General features: G+C 36.9%; 1 protein-coding gene across 1 annotated transcript; it reads right to left on the bottom strand.

The window, feature by feature from the left end:
• Window positions 1–12223: 12223 nt before the first annotated feature.
• On the bottom strand, window positions 12224–13633 carry LOC141900851 (carnosine synthase 1-like). The gene is made up of 2 exons (XM_074787899.1): window positions 13547–13633; window positions 12224–13447 (listed from the first exon to the last, which is right to left on the bottom strand). The coding sequence occupies exons 1-2, from the start codon at window positions 13631–13633 to the stop codon at window positions 12224–12226; spliced, it is 1311 nt and encodes a 436-aa protein (XP_074644000.1).
• Between the last annotated feature and the right edge of the window lie 1676 nt (window positions 13634–15309).

The raw sequence follows: 15309 nt of genomic DNA, 5'->3' as shown, positions 1-15309 counted from the left end.
GGACTGATAGAACCTCAAGAATTGATGGCACATTGAGGAGTTCGATATAGTTCACAACTGGGTAACATCCCTACAAGTCAATCGATATTTTTCAGCGTCCAGTTTCGCAAAAATTGTTTGAGTTTAGATTTATTTATAGATTAACCAGAAATTGGATCGATTTGTGAATCTGTGGGATTCAAAGCTTCATTGAACAAAATATTATGATAATCATTAAATCAAGGAGTCTGGTTGAGATTTCTCATCTTTGTGTCAATGAGTACTTGATTCAACCAGAATTGAATGAAGTCCACTTACAGCCGTCATCAGGTGGAATGATGATTCCACCATTCCACCTGATGATGGCTGTAAGTTAACAGCCGAAACGTTTATCATATAAACTTCTATTGTGGGAAATCATCTACAGTTTACACGGATTGGAGTATTTAATTCGACTACGAACTTGATTCAACCTGTGTTCAGTGAGCCCAGGAAAGTCCTTAAGTCCAGGATCTCCCGGCTGGTCTGTACACACAGAGTATGTAGTGCGTGAATAGGATATTTTGCACTGGCCTCACACTGAGAAGAGATACATTAAAAATCATAGACACAAAAACGTCTTTGTTTTGAGAAATTTTTAAAATTATTTCCAATTTTTATCTAATCTATTTCGCCACGCTTCGGTCGGGTCATGCGTCGTTCTATCAGTAGGCAGATTGGCGCTGATCGCAAAAAACGGTTATTTTCGCTATTGTGATTTTTTTTGCGCGATTGTGACCAGAAAATACGAAGTTAATGATGTATATATATTGTATGTAGGTCCCTGGATGAGATAGCGCCGGTAAATAATATATTTCTAGACAATTCTATACAGTTTTTCATCGATAAATGAAAACAGCAACACATGTCGCCACACATCTAACGGTATTACTGTCAATCAGGCTATAGTTTCTTATCGAAATCAAACTACGGGTCTTTTGACGACTCGATATAGACTGCACAAAAAAAGTAATAAGACATCTAATTCTACAGTCTGTGTCAGGGTCACAGATGTTAGTTCAATTATATTCCGAGTACGCACTGATTAATAACGTGTCATCATCTTTCTGTATAAAACACCAGTGCGCGGCAATGTTCTAATTAGTTTATAACCTCTTATCTTAAGAGATTCGAAAAACCGGTTTAATTTTCCTGGTCATCGCTTTGAAGCGAAATATGCGAACAGAAAGAACTTGGAGAAGCGAATACCTGTGTGTAGCGAGGGCTGGGTCAAGGTTTAAATCTTAGTGATATGATTAATAGTTTGTCGCACGTTATTTTCAGTATTGTTTTCTATCAAAATTAGCGCTACCTCCCTAACGAGCCCGTACCCGTGCCCTATCTATCTCACCAGATGGCGCGCCCAACAGTAGGACATACCCGATCAAAATTTCATCTAGATTTTTAGCCAACCACGTAAAATATTCGGCAAATTAGGTAGATATCTAGGGTTTGTACGTGGTACTATTTATCGTTTTTGAGAAAATGATAGATCGATTTCGGTTAAATCCAAATGAAGAAATCCGGCATCGTAATTTTCATGCACGATACTGTTGCCGTCTGGTGGATCCTCGCTTGCCACAAAGCCTAACCGTAAACTAGTCAATAAATATTTCATCCGATGTAACTATGGAACTTGTAGAATGCGAAAACACCGTTCCGGAAGTTGGTCTCTCGAAGCAGATGGTTAATTAAAAGGCAACCGCTCATCGCTTATAGTTAATTAATGAAATCGTGTGATATTAAACACAATTACGTTGCTAACTGCATTAAATCTGAGTTTATTAAACAGTTCTCGACGACCATCTCAATTTGAATTGCACGAATCTCTATTATTCGAACGACTTCACAATCGGATACTTAATGATTAAGTTTAAACAAGTCAATATTTTTCTTTCGCAAGTTTTTGTGAAATATCGCCAGTCGAGCACGTTCCGTTTCGGACAGTGTTTACTCACTAACAATAGCGCGTTACAATCGCTGAGCCACATTCTATCTATTAGAACTAGTTACTGTGGTTATAGCTAGATTGATTAGTCTAAATAGCCGATGTTTACCAGATTTAATGAGGATTTTATTGCAGGAAATGTGACGGTGAGATAGAGCCTCTAAACACCTGGGAGTGAATTGTCCGAACACCGATTAGGCGCATTCTGCATTGAAACCTAATGTAAACATTGCCTCTAATCGTTACTGTCTCCGTAATCCAATGACGAGTGAATTTCGTCACGGGGACTTATTGAATCGTAGATGCGGTGAGCGAGTGCATACAGATGTGCCACCCGTGAGATACGGAGCAGGGGATGGAGATGAATCCAGTATCCCACATCAGTCTGCTAGTGCAGCTCCTGTCGTCTCTCATTATCACTACTATAGTTAACTGCGCAGTAATGACGCATTTCATGGACACTAATAATAGCATCTCTATATTATACGTTGGAAAAACCTGACTGAACTGTCCTGGTCTAACCCACTGAGTAAAGCCCAGTGGTGCAGACATGTCAGTATTTCAGAGCAATCTCTGGTTGAGATTAAGGAAGTTCTAGGAAGTTCAAGAAAATTTATAACATTGATTTTATGATAGTTTTCCAAGCAATTTGACGATGGCATCTAGAGAGAGTCCGAACATGTTGTGTATTCTAATTTCATAAATATATTCAGTTTTTAATCTCATAAATCTGTGTTTAGTGAGTTTTAATTTTGTTAGGGTGTTTTCAAGTATTCAAGTCAGACAGAAAGAAATTATTAGTAAAAAAACTAGCGACTTGTTTTATATATATAAATACATGTCGTCCAGTCGTATCTATGCAGACAGATATAAAAAGATAACATACACATAGAAACCATAGAATAATGTCACGGAATTGTATTTTTTGTAAAAGTCTGATTTGAAACGGTATGAAAGTGGGCGACATGTCTGCTGAAAAAAACTGAATCATCATCAATAAACGTAAATTAATGTTTTTCCAAAAGATTAATAGTTTTACGTTCGCTATTTAGTATAAATCATTTCATTTTTACCTGTGCATAATGGCTGATCATTAAAACATCATTAAACCTCCGTAATTAATCTAGCGACCTAGCTCGCATTGAAATACCGTGGGCAATTTCTATACGCGAATTCGGTCGGCCGAAACCGAAACACCTTTTAGAGCCGTCAAACAATTGTTATCGGAAACAAATTAAATATAAATCGCTTTTCTCTCCTGTAAACACAGAGACGGCGCTTTTCCGCAATGACGAATGCATTTTATAAAAAAAAGAATCTACCCGTATTATCATATATTTATCATTAATAATCTTCTGCAGTATGAAATAGTTTCTACGACGTAAGATCATTACACACACGATACCCGCAGAGAATTAATTGTTTTCACCAGTATCCCGAGTCTGTTATAAATCATAATGTCACTAGATGAATATAGTTGTAGAATTATGCAGTAATTCGGTCTGATAGGACATCAATATATCGTGTATTCCCGTAGAATAAATGTGAAATAATATATAAAAATATATAAACAACTAAATTGAGCGCTGAAATGAAGACATTAAGCAACAGTCTTCGTCTGAGAATCAGGACCCAGTTCGATAGTTATCTATTAAGTATGACTTTGTGTTTGCGAACTGTGTAGCTGGGTGCAAGAGGGTTAAATTCAACCAAAACTTCAGATAAACGGTGGGACCGGTGGGACCGGTGGGACCGGTGGGCTCGGTGGGACCGGTGGGCTCGGTGGGACCGGTGTCCTGTTCTACAAGTTGGAGGTTAGAATATGACTTGAATAATTAGAAGTCGTGTCACATATAAGTGAAATCGAAATACGTTTTGAGGTTTTTGTTTGATTTTCACATAAGATTTGTTTATAGTGAGTTCGGTTATACTGAACTTCGAAGTCAGTTTTAAATGTCTCACAGAAGTTACTGTCAATTTTTCCTCAGTCGCTATCATTTGGGAGTTGAATTAATCCTGATTACACTGCACACTCCACACTCTACTAGTCAGTGAGTTCCCTCGCGTCCCACAATACCTTGAAAATTAATCTAAATTTGCGGATATTAGAACGCTCGGTGCACTCTCCCAAAAACCAACCACAAACCAGATCGAATCCCATTCTTTGTGTTTTGCCGACTTTGAATTCTCATCAGAAATAATTTACCGACCCCTGAGGGTAAAATATATGGAATTTAATTCTACTCAGTCGATCCACATTGCGCTCGCAGATTGTGTTGTCTCGTATTATTTTGATTATGGAACTATAAAGTCGTGTTTTATGAAAACAGTAATTTAGGCCGAACATCGAAAGCGCGAATAGTTCATTCCAACACGAAATAACAACACGTTTTTTTGCGTGTTGATTTCGGCTGAAAAAATCCACAAAAGTCGTTCTAAAAAACCTTTGTCTCCCTTTTAGTCCTAGCAACTTTTGGAATGTACGGCATTTGAGCGAGAAACAGTTCAGAACATATATAAAGCTTTCGGAGCTTGATGCAGATATTTGAACACACGTAGAGATAGCCCAAAGGCCTAGTCCGTTAAATTCCTCTCATTCATTTTATTTATCGAGATTTGTCGTCAACCAACTCTAGACCAAACAAACCGCGGTTATTTCAACGCGATATTCTTAAAAATTCGTCGTAGACGCGCATTGACGCTACGATACTGGCCAGGGCTATTTGCGAAACTTCGGTAAATATTATTACAAGTTAAGGTTTTGTGCGGATCCGTGATGGCACGCATGGCGAAGATCATTTTGTCTCTCGTCATAAAACCGGCATTGTCCGCAATCTATTAACGCTGTCTATTAAACTCGTTACTCCAATTTATTAGTCCAAATAAACGTTATTTACCGCCGGTAATGAAGTTTTAATGCAGCCAAATGAAGAACGTAGATAAGGGACGAGTAATATACCTGTGTGACAACCAACTCAGAGACCGACCGACCGACCGAACCGTCCGCACTCGCTCACTCGTTCTCTCCGTATTGTCACATAGCAAACAAACCTAATACGGTTACTGTTTGTAAGAGGTGTGTTGATCCGGTCATATTTTCAGATAGTCACGATGTCCTCTGTTCCAACCAGATAATACCTTCAAACACAAAAACTGAATCGATCTTCGACGACGAAGATTTATATTCATTTTTATCAATTTATTCATTCGACGAAATATTTTATATTCACGCCGTATTAATTGAACAAGGATCAAATTCGTTATGAATCCGTCTGTCTCACACACCCATCATAATCCTATTTATTTGTACGAGGAAATCCGAATAATAAACAATCGAAAAAACTAATGATAGTCGACTAACTATTGATAATAATTCTCAACTATTCCGATTTAATTATATCGGATTACGACTTTCAATATTGCGGATGAACCGTGTGTGAAATCGATGATTTTATTAGCAGTTAAAAACCAGTAGAAAATCTTACGCGCGGCTCTCGTAGCATTTTGCCATTTTTTTCATTTAATTTGGTAAGTTAGGATCTAATACCGCTACACGATGCAAAAATACATCCAGATTTAAATTATGAAAACTACCGGGTTCGAACCCCTAAATGGTTCGTACTGATCACGATTTGCTGAATTTACTTTTCTCCGTTTTCTGTTAATTTGTCGTTGTTTCAACCTCATCATCTTTTCTTCGCCTCCTCGCGATAAAATAAGCTGAATAGCAAGAGAGGTGATTGAAAAAGCCCTCAGCGATTTTAAGTGTCTAACCACATCGCTATATCATTACCATCTAACTTTGTGACACTGCTTAGCAATTAGGATCATCAATAAATTGCATCCCATGGGCGAAAAACCGTCGAACAACTTTACGTTCAAATTACCATCTCAACTCGATCACGATACAGATACTCTCTGGTCCTTGTAGACCGATAAACACGATAGGAAATTATCGTCGGAAATGAGATGTCTTCGGAAAATAAATCGTTAGCCGGTAACACTGGGAAATGTCGTCAAAACGTCCGGTAAATGTAGCAAATTGCTTGAATTAATGAGCTTAGAAAACACAACAGAATCCGTGGCGGTTACAGACTGTTCAATAGTCATGTGGGGTTAATCAGGTTTTATACATAATAAGATAAAAACCCACTATTTACAGATTAAAAGAATTTTAAAACAAGAATTCTCTTATTCAATCTAAAATATATAGAATACACGACGTTTCGATCTCACCCTAAAGATCGTCGTCAGGTGTGTTTTTGATATTTAGGTGATCTTTCAATCTGTAGATAGTGGGTTTATCTTATTAACCGTTCACCACGTTTGAGTGTGGTTATCGTTCTATTGGGTTTTATACATATTTGAAGACGTTATTCTTTTATTTCTCTCACTCCATTAATGATTAGATACGTCTATTTGTTTTACCCTTAGTTCAGAACGGGTCCTAGTTTCAAACTTCAGGATCCAGTTCTGTATGAATTGTGAGTAAAGTTTAGACACCGAAGAGAGTTAGCTCAAACTCATAACTGTGGCTCAGGATGCTGTTCTAGTTGTCGGTTTTAACTTTGACTTACAATCAGTTTATTTTCAATATTTTTTATTGTAAATAGTCCTTTAATCCTATGTATCATTTTGTGTGTATTATGAATTATATAATCTTTATGAGAAATGAATTAACAATGGCGACCATTGAGTTTAATTGTAAGATATCACGGAACTGGATCCTGGTAAGGTACATTAGACCGCTATTAAGTTCCAATCTTTTTGGAATTAAGTCAATGCCAAACATTCTATGTAAATTCGGATATTAAAAAACTAAATCTTATCTCATTCTTAATACCTAAAAATCTGAGATAACACTAAAATTACCTTGAAAAATTGTCCGGTTTTTTTTTTCTGAAATATATTGTTTCACTAATGTCCGTTTTGATATCCGAGGATCTGGGTTTGAACAGTGAATCAAATTGAAATTAAATAAATATGAACCAATTATTTTCATGCATCTTATTTTTTTCTCTCGAATATTTTAAGATAATCATTCGACTTTTTTTTTTAAAGAATGACATAACAGCGAAGCGGACCTAATCTAACCATTCTTCATAATATTCACCGAGAAAAGCCTCGGGCGACATGGATACGATTTGGCTCGGCTTTAACGCAATTAAATTCCTGTCAAAAATACTCCGTTAACGTCACCCTTTTTTGACGTCGATCAAGATCCAGGCGATTCTTTATGCGCCAAACGACACAATCGACTGTCTATTATAACCGCGTATATAGTATGAAAACTCTCAATTAAACTAACATTGTATCCATGCAAAACAAATTAAAACCGACAATTCAACTGAGTTAGGTGACGCGATGATCGCTCGTTCAGCTCATCAGCTGGTTTGTAGCGCGCCAGTTTGACGATTGACGCCGCTTTATTTGACGTTTCCAGTAAAAAGAGACCGTTTGCAATTCAAACTGGTACAAGAACCGTGTGCGATACCGTGTAGTTTCGGCTAATATAGTCCGCCTTCTTAACCCTATATGTAATTATCTGTCACGATGCTAAGATCGAACATTGTCCCGCATTTAATAACTCCCAATTTCGGCTTATTAAGACTTGGCGCAAGGTTATTTTAAGACGGGAACCGTCAATTTAGCTTCTTTGGAGCCGTCGTACACCTTAAACAAGTCAAGTTTGATAGGTCTTAAATGGCGGTTGGCAGATTGATTGACAAGCTAACAAGCGGTCTACACAACCCCATTGTATTCTGGGCAGATCGTTTTTTTTACCACCGCGAGTTGTTTGTTGAATATGGTGAAGAATAAACGGATTCTAATCAAATTCACTTCGAAAATGGACAATGAATTTTCAGAAGAATATGTCGCTTTATTGTGTTATGAAATCAATGTATATTATACACCATTATAAAGAGTATAATTCTGCGCTTCTATATCGAATTGATGAAAAGTCAAATGAAAGGCGCGGTCTACCGGAAAATGGTTCGGAACTCAGAAAAAAGACGACAATGACCGAGTTATTTCTGCTTACAGTAAATAGTTCTAACGTTCTTTAACTGGGGAAACTTTGTTGCCAAAACATTTCTCAGTTGAATTCACAAATTGATTGAAATAAGATTCGACAGCGCGCGTAAAATAACTAGCAGCAAACAATGTCAAAGAATTCGACAGAATTCACATCGAAGGACAATGATGAAAAACGCACAGAAAATAAACCCGAGGACATAAAACAGCAGCCGCTATGATATACAATTATGTAAAAGATTTTAAGAATTTAAATGTGGTAAAAGAAGCCTTTATTCGTAGAAATCCATTGATGAAGGATTTCACTTGAACGACACGGTCAGGTCACGGATACTTGAACTAAAAGCAATTTGTTTTCTTTTCGCCGCGGTCAGTGTCTTAAATTCGTCTGATATCCGATCTTATTTCTCGCCTATGCGACACTTTGTAAACCGAAACTAAGCGACTTCTACGCAGATTATAGCACCTTCTTAAACACGACTAAAACTGATCGTCGCGACGGCAATAAACACGTAAGTCAACATCAGACATCAGTCTTAAGTCAACAGACATCAGTCACTGAGATTACGACAATAATTCTAGTCAGTTGATAGACACTGATGACAGTTCAAACATGCCATTTAGGGATTAACGAAATGATGGCACCAGAATATTCCAGATTAAGAAGAAAAGATCTGTAACTTAAGATGTTATCGAGCCATAACCCGTATTCATGAGAGGAAACTACAGCGAGTTAATGTAAAATTGAAGTGGATGAATTGTTCCACAGTTGTAGCTGTTTTATCTACCAAATGAAATGGAATTTGTGGATTCTACGGTTGAACTTTTCGCTTACAAAGAACCCTTTGAACCGTGAATATCAGTTTTAGGTGTCGAATGATAATAATAATAGTAATAATAGTCATTTATATAGCGCAGGTACACTAACCAGCTGTGGCTCAAATGCGCTCCAAATTTGGTATTATTATCCCCAGCCTATAACTCTATTACATGCATAGAACCGTCCTTGAATAACCTCAAGGCGAAGGCGAAGAACTCAAATGCAGTCATAATCTACAAAATTGCCTTAATTGTCGAATGTCTACATCTCTTTAAGGCTAACAAGTAGAGAGCGATTCCAGAGCCCAGTTCCACAGTTCTCAGTAAACGTTTGAATCGAGTAACGCATTAGAATTTAACTAATCTTCATTCTAAACAGTCAAACTACATGCAACTTTGTATGCCTAATTAAATGCATATTTAATGTAATCTAACGTATCTAAGTATTGTAATGTTATTTGAAATGAAAATGAATTCATATTTATAATTTCATAATAGTTTCATATTCTAAGCCACAACTAGTGAAATTGGATCAAGCACAATGTAAGTACGGTACATTATATAATACATGTATAAATCGAATACGAACAATCATAGTTGAAGAAATTGTAACATCAGCTTTTGAAAGTTGTCGATAAAACAGTGACGCAAAAGCTGAATAATAAACGCGTGCAAAAAACGTGTGGTTTTCTCTACTTGAATCGAGTGTAAGTAATTAACGAATCATCAATCACATTGATTCACAATATTACATTGACACAGTCCCCAGTCCCGGAATTCAATAGGAAATCTGAATTGTTTTTCTATAGGTAAAACGGAACATCTGCGTATAGAAAATTCTATAATACCTAATAGACCATAAATTATTGACGGCATATGTCGTAGTTAAAATCACGCATCTTGTCGTCGCAATTCTCTATGAAAGTCGTCTGCAAAACACATTTCTATCGTATATGTCTTTGTAGTAAGTTGCACGAGACCGAATTAGTTTCTGCCATTTCATACTCATTCAAACCGTGGACTCTTAGAACGAAATTAATTTCCATAGTATTTGTGTAATCATTACTATAGCAATCGTCTCACCCTTCTACAATCGTGACTTATGTGAAGATCGAGCTATCCTCACTTAATGATCAATCTAAGCCTTTTAAATCGTATTTAGGATTCAGATCCGTGGAAAACTGGTTGCATAGGAGGTCCTAACTCGTAACTCGGTTTAGAATTGTTTTTATGATCAAACAATTTTTAACTTTTACGTTGCAAATTTCAAGACGATTTAACACGAATGTATTAATTAAAATAATACCCGTTATCGGACTATAAGAGGATTATCGCATTACAACTTGATTCCTCTAATCTGATAAAGAAGGTTTAAGTGTTTTAGGTTTAAAGCGCTAGTAATAGTCTTAAAGAAATCTGTGCGTGAATTTATAAATCCTTATAACAAGAATTAAATAGATCCCGCCTCGCGCAGAGCTGTTGTTGTTGCCTCAGATAAAGATAAATTTACGATCAGTCGCCGCGATGCGATGGACTATAGAACTTTAGATAATTGGGTATTGGATGACATATGTTACACGACAGGGTTATTATTTAATTCCAGAATAAAGCTGTTCCTTCCACATAATGTGGCTTTTCAATGGATTTTCTAAGGCATCGATTTCTGCGCTGTAAGATTATATATACTATTTTATAATACGATTTGCGTAAAAATCTGCAACACGTCGTCGTAATAGGTTCCAGAAAAGAAAGTCTGGATTTTTAATTAGAAAATTAGAAAATAGGTTTCATAATCAACGCCAGATATAACTGGGTCCGGCGATGAGTCAGTGTTCGGTCGGCCTCGACGTTTAAGATAAATGTATATATTATATTGCTGCTGCTGTTTATGCACACAAAAGAAGATGGCATGAAATGTCGTTTGTAATGATCTACACGATGAACAAGTTTTAATAATGGGACGCACTACACCAATAAACAGTTCACCAATGAATATAATGGTAAAATAGATGTCCATTTCGTGTGGCAAGCTGTCACATTCACAGTTCGATCATTTTGGCTGTAATTATTTTCCGTAAAATAAAAATGCTATCGCGCATCACACAGATGACTCTAATTGACTCTTGATGTGTGCGATGATAAATATTCACTTTATAATCGAGATATCATTTCATTTTTAAAGGTGTCTTCAAACGATAATTGAAAATATTAATGTATTTGTAACTTTTATATATAGAAAATGAATAATGAGACATCAAATCGTGTATATTCATTGTTCTGATGCCGCAGTTGTTTGAAATGAAGTAGAATATCAGTTCAGGATCCAGTTCCACGAGTCTGAGTTTAATTCGAATCTAGAGTTAAGAATTGAAAATGATCTGATTCTAACTCACAACTAACGCACAATTAGGAGCTGGATTCTGAGGTAACGTTAACTAAAGCGCCAACTCTAAACTCACTACCGTGGAAACGGGTCCTGGTGTCTAGGTTTTAACTATACAAAATAATGATTGGGCTAATTCAAGGGTTTGTCTTTGGGAACTCCAACAATCCTTTCATTGGGATCTCCATTTTCGTCACGACAGAGATCCTCATTACAACCTGCAAATATGACTTGTGTAAAGCGGGATCAGTTTCTTATTTTGCAAGACAATTTCGCGTTCACGCGAAGCTGTGAGATGCAGAGAGACTGAAGGCAATTTGTTTCTTGACGGGAGATGCATTAAGCGATCATTACTGCGGTTTTCCCTGAGGTTTGTCGTCCATCATTTCTAAATTGCCTCGCAGCCAAACGCCTATTTGCGGTAATATTTTTCGATTGTTTTAGAACGGAACGTACCGCTGGGGCTCACTCGCAGTAAATGAACTTCAAGACCTTTGCCATCAGTTTTACAGCTGCTTGTTATAGTAATGATCGCTGTAAACCACGTGCATAAACTCAAACTTTAAAAAATCGTTTTCATGATTGTATAAAGAAAATACAGGATGTTATTTGAAATGTTTTTATACTCATTTTGACGTGACATTTATCACATTCAAATAATTCGTAAACCTTTAATCATAAAATTCATGATAATCATGATAGACACCAGTATCAAGGAAAATACGATATTCGTTTGGGATATCGTTAAAAACCAATTTTCATGATTAGATCTGTATTCAGAAAGAAATTATAGCAAGTTATGAAAATTATGCATTTCATATTTGAATTTATGATTTTTTTTCAATTGAATCGTCTTACACATGTTTTTTTAAGTGGATTCGTAAAGAAACGACTGTAACACATCAAACTAGACACTTCTTTATTTAATAATAAGAAATTCTATGTTTAATGATAAATTCATAAAAACAACAATTAGCATGAAATCTAGAAAAAAACTTGAATACATTTAATCTCAGTGTTTAGACTTGGGGAAAATCAATAAACTTTTTAACGTCGTATTCTTTGTTTGAGATTCCAAACCGTTCGCAAAGTTCCAACAATTTTTCTTTCGCTTCTTCTAAATTATCAGTTTTAACGCCTAAATGACAAATCGGTCTTTCTGTATCAGTATCAACAACATCATCAGCTGTACAGCATTGAATTAGGCTGAACTGAATTTCACCAGATTTGCACAATTCATTGATTTCATCAATTCGATTCCAAATATGAGCGTGAACTGATTGTAAGCAAGTAACACCTACGAGTTGTCCACTAGGGGCAGGTTTGTAGATGTGAGGCTTCACTGCGCAGGCGCACATGAACACACATCTCAGTAAATCAACTCTGTAACATTCCTTTATCCAATTCCTCACGTAAAATCCTCCCATTCGAGCATTTATTTCGATCAGTTTCGGACCCATCGATGTCAGCACAATGTCGACATTAAAAACACCACTAGTCAAACCTATTGTCAAACAACATTGATAAGCAGCGGAGATCAGCTGTGTTATTTTATCTGGAGGTAAGCATGATGGCATCGTAACCCCAGTTCCCGTTAGATACCCTTCCCTAGTTGGACCAAGGTCAGACAGAAACGCTGCGATCAACTGACGTTTATACATAACTATATCAACTCCATGTCGAGACCCTTCTAGAAACGGCATCATCATCATACTAGTTCCAAAACTTATCCCAATTCCAGGTAAATCATCTTCTGAGCTCAGTTTCTTTTGTACAAGATTGAAATAAGTTTTAGATTCGTTTTTATTTTGAACGCGTTTAGCTCCTACTGCAGCGGCTCCGAATTCACGTTTGATGATACAAGGAAACGACATTGAAGCCTCGTCTATGTCACGATCGGTTTCTATTTCGACGCTTTTTTCGGCGTAAATTCGCGCTTGAGGAAAATGTTTATATTCGTTACGACTTTGGAAAAGAGTTTTTTGTGTCGATGATTTTTTCTTAGCGATTCTACAACCATTCAGACCGGAACCGTTCAGAGATAACAACTCACAAATGTGAGCGCACAAACGAATGCAGTCTTCCCAGATTGTACAACAACCATCTATTTTTAGACGACAATTAGCGAGTATTTTGCTGATATTGATGGCGTGTTGCTCGTCTCGAGTGTGATCCGTAAAGTCATAATCGATAAATCGGGTTACATCTGGAATGTCACGTGACTTGCGGTCAACAAGAATGATCTAAAACGTAGAAGGTACCAGTGTATATTAATCCATTAATGAAGGTATTTATACTAGAAAACCTCATTTGAAATATATTATGCGTGGATCTGCTTTTACCTTTAAATTATCTTGTTTAGCTGCAGCCCACATGAATGCTTTACTTGGACCTCCTTTCGCTATCACAACTATCACTTTACCCCACATCGTATATAGTTGAGATCTTTCACACATCCTCTCAACCAATGGAATCACTGATGTTCCTGGATTCAGGTCGGTAGATGCACGTAATGGATCGCTGACCAAACTCTTTAAACAGCTTTTAACCCCGATCCCGATAGGACAGTAGCGACCATCGCGTTTTACCAAGATGAAGTCAGCAGCTACAAAAACAATACACAATTCAAACCTTTGTCTTTAAATGAAGTAGGGCTGATTTATACTCATATAATAAAATGGCTTTAGTGTTTCTTACCTATAAAATCTGTTTGTGTTTGGTCATTTTCATTATTATTCTCCTGTTTAATTATCTCGTGTAGCAAGTTTTCCGAATCGTTTTTCAGTTGCTTTTTAATTCTATCTATTTCTGATGTTTCTACACCCCACTGTAGTAGAGTCGTTTCTATCGACTGTGCTGTTGTATTATCGCTGGTGATTGGCTCGTTTATGCGACCGACTCTACATATGAAACCTGTGGTGATTGGTTGATCACAGCGCCCTCTACACGCGATAACTCGAACTCGGAAAGACAGATGATTCCGTCCTGCAGCTGCTACAAAATCAACAAATCACACGTCAACAAATCATAAGTCAATACTCTTCATAACACTACAGTGAATGATTATGGATATATGATGTGCCTATAATAAAGCCTATAAGCAACGTAATGCATGTATTCGACATACCAGTCTGATGTGTGTTGTAGAATCGTTCTATTAATACATAATCTCCCGGCTCAGACCGCGACAGTAAAGTGACAGCCTTGTTACAGATATTCTCCTGATCAGAACCGTTGTGGATAGAAACTTGTTCCTTGTGACCCGTTGCTATTCCGAATTTTCTCACCGAAATCTTTGTTAAAAAAATTCAGAAAAATCTCCTATAGAATTCAGCAATTCATCGATAAATTTAGAACGTCTAGATACGACAGAAATTACCTTGTCATTCGAGGAATCGAGATGTTGCAGAAATCTTCGTATATTTTCACTAACCACATTCTTCAAGTCAGTTTTTATATCTATTTCCTGTATCTCTACACAAACATCTCCCGGTATATCGTATCTATGAGGAACGTAGTTACATAATGCTAATGTTTCAGGGCAACTTATTCCTGCTTTACACATTAAAATACGTGTCCAAATCTTGTCATCTAGTTTCCTATTGATCGAACTCGATGTCGGACAATCTAAATCATACTTGAAATCTGCAATTCCCGGTTCATCGTCGCTAAAATTATTCATCAAATAAGTCACCCTCCTCGGTGGATCGAATACATCGAGAAAACTCGCACCGCCGTTGTACATCGATATCGCTTTATGCAGCAAGATCGTCTTTAACGCAGGATTTCGATCACTTTGTTTTATTGACAGCCAAGAAGTCGATAAAACGAGATGTACATTACCCGCACATGATTGGCCACCTTGCAGTAGTACAGGCATACATTCGACGGGTGATGATAGAATAACGATATTTATACCTGTTTCTGGTAGTTTTGTTCTGGGTATTATCGTACGATCCTCAGTTTCTGGATGGTTTGTTTCATACAGCGTGTATTGTAGAATGTTATAATAGTGTTTAACACGTTGTCTTTCATCATCAGACATTCGCTGCTGATCGGAATTTAAAGATTCGAGATTCACATCCTGGTTCCATTCGCAGTAAGG

The sequence above is a fragment of the Tubulanus polymorphus genome, chromosome 2, assembly GCF_964204645.1.
Source record: "Tubulanus polymorphus chromosome 2, tnTubPoly1.2, whole genome shotgun sequence".
Classification (NCBI taxonomy): Eukaryota; Metazoa; Nemertea; class Palaeonemertea; order Tubulaniformes; family Tubulanidae; genus Tubulanus; species Tubulanus polymorphus.
This window is presented reverse-complemented; position numbering and strand designations above follow the sequence as displayed.

What these genes read in the sequence shown, in the direction of transcription:
- LOC141900851 (XM_074787899.1), bottom strand. Translation starts at nt 13,633, where the DNA reads ATGTGGGGTAAAGTGATAGTTGTGATAGCGAAAGGAGGTCCAAGTAAA. An exon ending in CTAAACAAGATAATTTAAAG is followed by an intron (nt 13,448 to 13,546) that starts GTAAAAGCAGAT and finishes TCTACGTTTTAG; the next exon opens with ATCATTCTTGTTGACCGCAA.